Below are 9711 nucleotides of genomic sequence, written 5' to 3'. Positions count from 1 at the left end.
TGGCCAACCTGGGACACTGTCTTACCACCCTTACAGCAAAGAATTTCTTCGTAATATCTGATCTAAACCTGCCCTCTTTCAGTGTAAAGCCATCACCCCTCGTTCTGTCATTAACTGCCCTTGTAAAAAGTCCCTCCCCAGCTTTCTTACTATAAAACGCAGTCGCTCTGCTACGTCTTGGTGATACTGAACCAGCCGTTCCCTTGAAGTGATGGACCCACCTTGGACACTGCAGAATTAAGGAAGCTTTTCCTAACGTCCTCGGTTACAGTGTGTTCTTTTATGGGCTCTACCATGACTGGGATCTTCATCCAGCTTTCAAGTTTTTAAGGCTCGTAATCCCATTGATGGCTTATCCAAAATGTCTGCTATAAAAAATTACATTTTGGTTTTTTTCCCCCTTGTGCTCTGTTTGATTTCCTTACCTAAGGGCCTTGCTGCCTTCTGCCTTTTACTAGATAAGGATGGCTCTTTTCTGAAATCAAGTCTTTACCTGTATCTTGGCCCAAGAATTCACTTTTCTTGTATCCCAGCACTGGTATGATTTCTTCAGGACCTGCCTCTGCTTCACGAGTGGCCTTTTCCTTTTCTGTGCTGGAGCCAGAAAACACCCCACATCCTCGGCTGAGCTGCTGCCCGGGGAGCAGCTCTCCCTTCCCGCGCCGCACGCCCTGCCCTCGCCTATTTGCCTGCCTTGCATGCTCACGCGTGGGGTTCGCTCTGCAGCTCTCCGGGCATGTTCTCCCTCACATCTGGGTGCTCGTAGCTTTGTATGTGCTGGTCTGCGTCTGCTGTGGGCTCGTGCTCCCCAGGGCATTGCCACAAGCTCCTCTTCAAGGCCATGTGCGGTTGTCCTGGGGCCACTGCAGCTTCCCTGGCATGAAGGTCTGGTTGTGGTCAGGACTCGGTTTGCTTTACCCAGTGCAGCATGTGATTTTGTGCTAGACACTACTTCCATCTCTTCTCTGGCTGTCTCATTCTCTGGCTGTTCTAATTGCTTTTTCTAATGCTAGATTGTCCTCCTTTAGTAATTTTTCTTGTATTATTTTTGAGATTGATCCTATTAAGTTCTTATCCTTCAGTATGCCATCCCCAGCTTTGAAAGCAAAGTCATTTGTTGTTCAGCTGCAGCTTTGTAGGTCCCTGATTTTTGTCTTAGACTTTTTTTTTCTTTCTGTGACATATTTTTCTTTGAAAAACATTAAGCATCATTTACCTCAAATAGCCTGCTTGGATTTTTGCTGCTTGCTTCTCTGAGCTTGTTATTAAACCCCCAAGCTCTGCTGATGTTATTACCAGTTTGCCCAACACATATTACAAAATTAACAGCTTTGGAACTGCACAAGAGTTGTCTGTGTCAGGTTCTGGAAAGATTCACTTTCTCCTGACCCTCTTTCCGCAGTGCTTTCTGTTCAGGACACACAAGGGTGTATTTCTTGTGCTAGCCTGCTCAAAAGCCATCGCTGATGAATTTTCTGTGCTGTTTCCTGCTCTGGGTTTAGCAAGGAGCAATAAAGAGGCATGTGAGATAGAAATATACTAAATAGAGTTTAATGCCTTCGCTTACACTTCACAGTGCAGCTAATTACACAGCAAAAAAGCACCTTTGAAGTTCCTGTGCCTCTCAGGCAACCAACCTCCCTTCTTCAATAGGCTGCAAAGAAGATCTGTCAGCGAGCACCTTTTAAAGGTGAACCTGTGTCTTCTCCTTCCTTCCTAAAGTACTACAGCCTGGGCACTTCCTCATCTGGTGGGGCTGCTGCTGGCACCTCCTGGGACAGCAGGAGAGAGCAGTCCTGCTACTCCTGATGCAGAAATCACACTGGCTTCTGCCAGCATTCCCAGCACAACGGGAAAGCTTCCTGAGGCGCACAGCCACTGCCAGACAGCCTGGGCCGGAGGGCATTGTCACAGCCATCTCTAGCTGCGTTTGACAGGCAGCAGCCTGATTTCCAGCTTAGCCCACTGCCTGCTGTATAATAAAACACAAGAAAGGTACACGCAGCCCTTTTTGTGCCAGCTGGAAAGATGCTAGGTATCTTTATACATTATTCTTTCCAAATGGATGTGGGGAGGATTTGCACCCCAGGAACACACTTCTTGGAGGAGGGGGCAGAAGCCCTTCAGTAACTGATTATCTCGTGGAAAAGTTTGAGATCTCGGAGTGCCTGGCTGCTGAGTGTTACCATCACCTCAGCTGAGTGTGCCATGGCTCTACACCAGCCTAATCCAGAGCTAGCAGATTGTGGAGCTGCCATAATCCATTTCAGCCTATCATCAGCCAGCCTCAACTCAGGACTATCCCAGTGCTAACAGGGATGCTAATTCAAGAGTAATGAGATGGGGCTCCCATGCCCCAATTTGCCGCAGGCTTCCCAGGAGAAAGCCCTGTGCCTCAGATCCTGTGTGCTAAGTTCAAGGCAACAGCATTTTCCTCCATCAGCTTTTCAGCCACAAGCTGAAATACTGACCACATGAAGAGGCTGAGGAACCTGGAGGCTGTGGCAGTGGTAGCCATCTCGTACAGAGACCTGGAACAGCCTTCCATTGCCAGGGCTCTGCTGGCTGGGTCAGTACCAGCTGAGAAACTGGCCGTTATTTGGCAAAGTATGATCTAAACCATATGGCCCAGCAAGGAGATGGTGGTGGATATCTTGATGGAGAACATTTCACAAAATGTAAACAACAGACTTTGTACAGGGAGATAAAGAAGGAGATTAATGCTTGAATTATCCTGGATAATTAGTGTAGCAGGTAATTATTTAAAATCTAGCACATCTGTGAATACATCACTTTGAGTGAATTAGAATATCCTCACAACTGCTACAGTAAGATGGCTTCAGCCATCCCATGGGGAAATCTTTATGGGAGATTAATTCTCACTTCAAATGGCAGAGATTTGCAAGAGGATTATGTGGCCAGTATGACACATTCACATTGTGATAGTAAGTGATACAGGTTTTTTTCTCACAGAGAAGCCGAGTGCTGGTTTCTTTGAGTTTGTGTGTTCTTTGAGCTTCAGGGCTCGGCCCTCGTAAGAAGTAGAGTGTTTTATAGTTGAAATGATGAGCAGTGCTTGAAAGAAATGGTAACAAGGGCAAGAGCAACAGAAGCTCAAAGAGAGGACAGTGAAATCCAAACTTGGATCTAAATCCTAAAGCAACAAGGTCACACTTGTGAAGCTAGTGGATATGTTTCTTTAGCTTATTATAAATGTTACCAAAAAGTTGTATCTAAGAACGTGGTATGAGACAGCGCAGGTCTGTGGAGATTTGGTCCGCACTGCGCAGTGGGTCTGTCGAAGCTCCTCGCCGTGGCTGCAGGGCACATCTTGCCCTGCTGAGCTCCCATCAGTGTGTGCCCTCTGCCAGCGCTCCCTGTGCAGGGACAGAGCACCCGCGCTTCCTCCTGTCCCCTCCCTCTCTTCGGAAACCCACTTCTGCTGAAGCCTCCCAGGTCCCATCCATGCTGGCTGTCCCTTGGAGCGGGCTCCACCCGGCCATCTCCTGTGACCCATCTCTGTGAATCAGCGGCTAATGCAGCACTACTGCAGGCAGCACGGAACCTTCCAGCAGGTCAGGGCTGGTCCATCGCTGCGTCACTTTGCAGTGATGTGCAGCGCCCAGGCCCAGGCTGAGCAAGGGAAGGGCTCTCGAGTGTGTTGGTATTCAAGAGCTCGCTTTGAGCGCTCACCTATGTGCAGCCTTTGCAGCAGCTTTGATGCAAAGCAGGCTCAGGCTTGGGCAGCTCTCAAAAAAGTCAATCTTGCCCAGTGGTCTGCAGACACTGGGGAGAGGCACCAAAAGCCTGGAGCACCAGGCCACCAGGCCAAATCCACAGCCCATGCAATGACTGATGTACAGACTGTAACTCAGGAGCCCTTCAGGTTTGGATTGGGTATGGAATGATTGCCAAAGCACGGTACTCTTGGTACTCAACACAGGGCGGAGAGTTAAGAAAGCTGTAGGTTTGTGTGCAGATTTCACTGCTTACAGCACTACAGAGAGCTCTAACCAAGAAAATGGTGATTTCCTGGCACACAAACACATTCTCTGTAAAATTTAAATGTCTCTTTGCTATATATTTCCAACACAAAACTGCTGCCAGGAGCTCTCATCTGATTTGCTCAGGTTCTCAAAACATCAAAGTGAATAATTGAGACAGGCTGAGTTTGTAATCCCTGGGGAATTTACAGCAGCAAAAAAGAAAGAGAAAGGAAAAAACCAAACTTTAAGCTCTGTACAGAGGGTCTGTCCTTTAAGAGAGGTTATATTGCAGTTGTTGACTGAGACTGCACAGGAGGAAATACAGGTGGGGCTGAAGCCAGCATCCACCAGCCTCACCCACAGACACATTTAGATCCCCAGGAATTTGTTCAGACCAACCACAAAACTTCCCCACTGAGGAGCTCCCGCTAAGTCTCACAGCACGGCCGTGCACCTGCATTCAGCTCCGTGTCAAGCCCAAGTAGTCCCCTTAAACTATTTGAAAATAACAGAAACCACTCTGTGCAGAAAAACCTTTTTAGCCCTTTTCTTCCATTCTTTCCCAGGAACTAATTTGCAATCCCTGAGCTCCAGATTTGCCTTATTCTCCTTTACAAACAGCATCCAACATCCACTGCTAATTCACCTCTGCCCAGGACATGCTCTTTTTAGAATGTGCTCAAGGAAACTGCTGCCGATTCATCACACCTGATCCCACCCCACCACCAACACTGGACCTTTGATGGACCTTCATAAAAAGGAAGAGTAGATTTATAACCTTCTCCCTTCTGACCCCTTAACAGGACATTTACACGTACTTCTGTATTGACAAATAACTTATAACTCAATGCTGGCCTCATGCAGCCATTTCCTGACAAAATGCTTTAGAAGCTTGAACTGGCCGTGCAGCTCTTCTCTGCAGCCACCATTGGGTTTTCCCTGGTAGCGAGCATGTCCAGGTGGAGCACAGAAAGCTGCAGCTCAGGGCCCTTCTCTGCCAAGAGAGGTCTGACCTCCCGCCTGCCCCGCACGCTCTCCCCAGCGCCCCGTGGCTCACCTGGCCTCTGATGCTGGTCATTCTTCTTCTGAAGACTGTTTCAGCTGAAGTTGCCCAGACCGGGAAACGTTCAGGTAGAGAGATGGGCATGAGTGAGCCTTTAGGACTGAGCAGGGAGCAGCCAGCCCTGTTTCTAGGAGAGCCTGGGACAGCTCTGCCTTTGATTCTGAGCAGTTATTAGGCAGGAGTTGTCCTGTGGGGTGGTTGTGGAGCTCTGAGCACTAACCAGAGTCTGGGAAGGAGGAACAGCAGCGGCATGGCACCAGCTTGTCCTGCTTTCCTGTAGCTCTGCTGAGCTTGCTGCAGCCTGCAGGTAGAGACAAATGAAGAAAAAATGAGCAGGACTTTTTTTTTTCTTTCTTTTAGTGGCAATTATTTCTGCTGCTGCAAACTGCATTTTTTACTACGCAGAACTTCATTTCCACCAGCATCAGCTTCTAATGCTTCATCGTGATGCTGCAATTTTCCCGATTACAGGGTCTGATAACATATGAGGCAAAAAGGGGCATAGCAAGCTGCTTCTCTGAGTCTACCTAGGGCTTGAAAACAGCCCTTTCAGTAAGCTGGCAGGGGACAGTAGTGTTCTGGGCTGATTCAGACCCTCTGCGGAGCCTAATGTGCTCCTGGGCCACCTGAGGCAGTTGTTTTAAATAGGGAGCTGGACGTCATTTGAATACACCACTAAAATGGAGTTCAGCTGCCCCTCACTGCCAGAATGTGAGCATATTTTACCCACGTCAGACCACTGGAGTGTAGCCAGAAAAGCAGTGTAGTCATTTTTTGGGCAGGATGTTCAGCCACATTTTATTAAACTCCCTGTCCTGCACTTCACTGCTTGTTTCTGAGAGCTGCTGCCCTGCAGCCCAGCGTCCCTCACTCAAGAGGGCTGCTTGTTCCAACCTGGCTGAAATCTCCTCAAAAACGTAAAATCCTGCATTGTCCTGTTCTCCTGCCTTACACTGTTACTTAGCCTAGATCATCACGGCTTTGGTTTAATCTCTTATCAGATACTGGTAACTTAGATGCTGAACATCAGATAAAATGTCATAATCACGAGCTTAGCACTATACTCTGCAATGATAACAATACACAGATTTACCATTTAAATTCGGTGTACTATTGTAAGCTGTGGTCAGCACTGCTTGGCTTGAAGGCTTCAAACGACTTCCTTCCTTCTCTGTCTGATGTCAGAATTTCTGCAGAACATACAAGTGGCATTTTAAAACTTTAAATCTGGCACAAACCAGCATGAAACCCATTTGGAACAGCTGCAGGTATTTCTCTGAATCCAGGCTGTAGGTAGATGTGTCTGCCCTGGTGCTGAAGGGAATATGCAGGTTGTTACGGGGCAGAACAGCCTGTTGACTCCATGGACTAGACTGCAAATCACTTGATTCAGGATCACCATCTTGCAGTCTATAAAGTCAGTGTCGTGCACAGACTTAATATTGCTTTCCTGGTGGCTGAATGGACCATGCACCTCTCTCTGCAGCTGTAAAATGATGCTGTTCACTTTCCACCTTTACTTTGTTGGGATGAAAAACACTAGAGCACAGCAAACTAGCATGGTGATAATATAAATTAAAAAAAAAAACAAAACAACAGTAAAATGTCTCCCATTTTGTGTAAGGATAATGCAGAGGCAAGATTTAAAATATGGCACGCATAAAAAGTGTCACTTCCTTATAAGAGCTGAATTAAGAGACGCTATAAAAAACCAAATAAATCAACAAACGCTATGAAATATCTTTTTCCAGGGAACAATGTGAGAATTCATTGTATTTAGACATGAGAAACAATGGTTTGTGATAGTAAAAGTGTGAGCAAAAAGCAAAAAAAATGTGTTTTCTTGCTTCTTGTATTGGCAAACTAATAAGCACAACCTCTAAAGGGCAGAGCTGGGCTTTAGCATGTGAAATTCTTCTTGTTGAACATTGCTATAATCTCCTTTCTCAGTGGTTGGTGTTTTTACACTCCAGCTACATTTCACACTGATTTTTTTTAAGTACACCCCCAGGAAGAGAGACAGAAGAAGCAATACTGCTTTGCCTGCAGCTGGAAGAATCCTTCATTGCTCACACATCAACTCCTCAGCCATGGGCATTTGCTCCAGGAAGGCCTGCTGGAAGCTGTTGATACTCTCTTTCCTTCTCTCATAGGACCATGCAGATATTGAATGGAAATTTGCACGGACGAAGCTCTGGATGAGTTACTTTGATGAAGGTGCCACTCTCCCCCCTCCTTTTAACATTGTCCCAAGTCCCAAGTCTGTCTGGTACCTTTGCAAGTGGATTCACAATCAGCTGTGCCCAGGCAACGACTCTGACAATGAACAGAAGAGACATGAAAACCTCAAAACATTCACAGTAAGGAGCTGCAGGGTTTTATACTTCATTTTTTGAGGGTGCTTGTGCACGTTCGGGATCACAAGGGCCACTGCTCTGCTGGTGCAGCAGAGGGTTGCTGGATCATACCTTGCAAAGAGCCCTCAGGAGCTCTAAAGACAGGACTAAGCAGGTGACATATCTGTGCCTTTCTCTTTCCAGGAGCGGCACGCTGACAACCTGATCCAGAATCAACATTACCAGGTAAACTCTTGAACGTGTAAAGTTTTTATTTGCTGTTTCTTCTTCCTGCTCATTTTCTCGTACCTCGATTCTTGCTTGCTTCTAGACTATATTTTGATAAGCGTCGGTCCTCTTAAGAGGATTTTGCTTATCATGGATTAAAACATTTCCTCATTAGAGGAGGCACGGTTCAGTAAGTCACTCCTAGCCTTTCTTCCTCTCTGAAGTAGTGGAAAAGTTGCCAGGTATCAGTCTGGCTGCTGAAGTCCAAGTTGACATCCCCTTTGCCATCAGAGGAACCTGTCATGCCACCCTGATTAAAACTATTTCTGCAGCATTTTTACACAGTCTTGCATTGTTCCTCTCCTGCTCTGTTTTGTAAAGCATCCCTAACTCAAACACTGGTTGGGATGTTCTTTTGTTTTGGACAGGTCAGGAAGGAGGAATGGCTCCTTTGTTGAATTCTCTGGCTTTATTTATTCTCAGCCTGCCTGTCATCAAGTACTCATTAAAGTCAACCTATGAAAGGATGAAACCATTAAAAACACCAGCTTCAGTATCTGAATTCAGGGTGACATATTATGGCAGCAGGCTGGAAGGAAAAAGAATTCTCCAGAATGTTAGGTGGCACCTTAGGCTATACTGTTAAAAGCCATTAGTAATTTATCTTACTTCAGACATCTGCTTTTTGAAGAATATTTTTATCTGAAGTTGATGTTTAACACAATTAGTCACCTTTGACAATAGACATTTGGTACTTTCAGACTTCACAGCACAGCTTACGGGTACCAACAGTGGGATTTCTTAAAAAACTTCCCAATAAAACCTTGGTGCAGAGACCATCTTCATGCTTGGTGTCACTCAGACTACTTCTCCCTATTTATGAAATGGGGGAGACAAAGGAAAAGTTTGGAGTAGTCTCTTCTGTATCTAGAAATCAACCTCTGTGTACGTTGGCTGGCACAGATAAACGTACAAGCTGGAAGCAGCAGTTTGCTTATGTAAAGCCAGCAAGGAGGTACACGCACACAGAGCAAAAAGCTGCATGGTAACAAACAGCCCAGGAAACACAGAGGAGCGAGAGCCCTTAGAGTCCTGAGGGTGTGATTCAGTCCTTCCAGCACTGTCCACAGCCACTGCAGCAGCCTTGAAAGGTGCTTCTAACCTGCCCTTGGGGAACGCCCAGGCAGTTGGCAGATGTGGGTCAATGTGAATGTGCATTGCCCCGTGGGTCCTGGCTGTTCTCCAGGTTATGTGTTGTCAACATTCTCTCCTTGGCTTTCAAATACTTGATAAGCAATCCTCAGATGGCAAGCGCAGTCTATCAGGATACACAGCATGTACACCTGAGACTGGTAATCTTAAAAACTTTCAGCAGCTGAGATGAAATATCTTGAGGACATTTAAGAACATCAATAATTTTTTCTCGATGACTTTCTCATACACAGAAAAAAGTACAAAATACCTGCTGACTGTAGTTAACAACAGCATTCAGGATGGAAGGTACATAACCTTCCCCAAAGATTGGTTCTGTTTAAAAGAAAGTGTTATGTTTTTAATGGTAAGTGATTTTCTTTTTAGAGCGCAGAGTCAGGACGGCCACTGTCAGTAAGAACTCAGTAAAATGCAGTAAGAAGGAGGTTGGTCTGAGCCAGCAGTTGAATCACTTGTATTGTTTCTTATTCCAGGAAGTGATAAGAAATCTAGTGAAAAGATACGTTGCAGCAATGATAAGAACCTCCAAAACCAACGAAGGTTTAACGGAAGAAAATTTCAAGGTAATTTATTATTCCTCAGTAATAATTTATTATATTAAATCAAGAAGCCACTTGCAGAGTTTGCACTAACTGAATAACCTGCTGTGGAAATAGGACTGGTACTGGAGCTGGGAATATGTGTGGCATGTGGGGTTCTTTTTAGCAGAGAATATTACGATCTCATACGATCACCTCCCAGATTTTAATATACAGGATGTTATGTAGACAAAAGCATTGGAAAATGGTATCTGATTTGAGTCAACAACATGTTCCTAATCCTAACCCAGACAGAGCCACAGAAAAGTCTGGCTTAATGGATACGAAGAACACTTACCAACAAAGTT

General features: G+C 45.7%; 1 protein-coding gene across 1 annotated transcript in view; it reads left to right on the top strand.

The window, feature by feature from the left end:
- Positions 1-1206: 1206 nt before the first annotated feature.
- LOC104529689 (short transient receptor potential channel 5-like) overlaps positions 1207-9711 on the top strand; it is a gene marked incomplete at its 5' end in the record, with an annotated part of 9686 nt that continues 1181 nt past the window's right edge. Inside the window, 4 exons of the mRNA XM_010174065.2 lie at positions 1207-1277; positions 7203-7409; positions 7590-7631; positions 9299-9388. Coding sequence (XP_010172367.2) covers positions 1207-1277; positions 7203-7409; positions 7590-7631; positions 9299-9388 — 410 coding nt within the window. The remainder of the gene's footprint in view (positions 1278-7202; positions 7410-7589; positions 7632-9298; positions 9389-9711) is intronic.

The sequence above is a fragment of the Antrostomus carolinensis genome, unplaced genomic scaffold, assembly GCF_000700745.2.
Source record: "Antrostomus carolinensis isolate BGI_N321 unplaced genomic scaffold, ASM70074v2 scaffold23048, whole genome shotgun sequence".
Classification (NCBI taxonomy): domain Eukaryota; kingdom Metazoa; phylum Chordata; class Aves; order Caprimulgiformes; family Caprimulgidae; genus Antrostomus; species Antrostomus carolinensis.
Note: the sequence above shows the minus strand (reverse complement) of the source record. Positions and strands in the feature narration are given on the sequence as shown.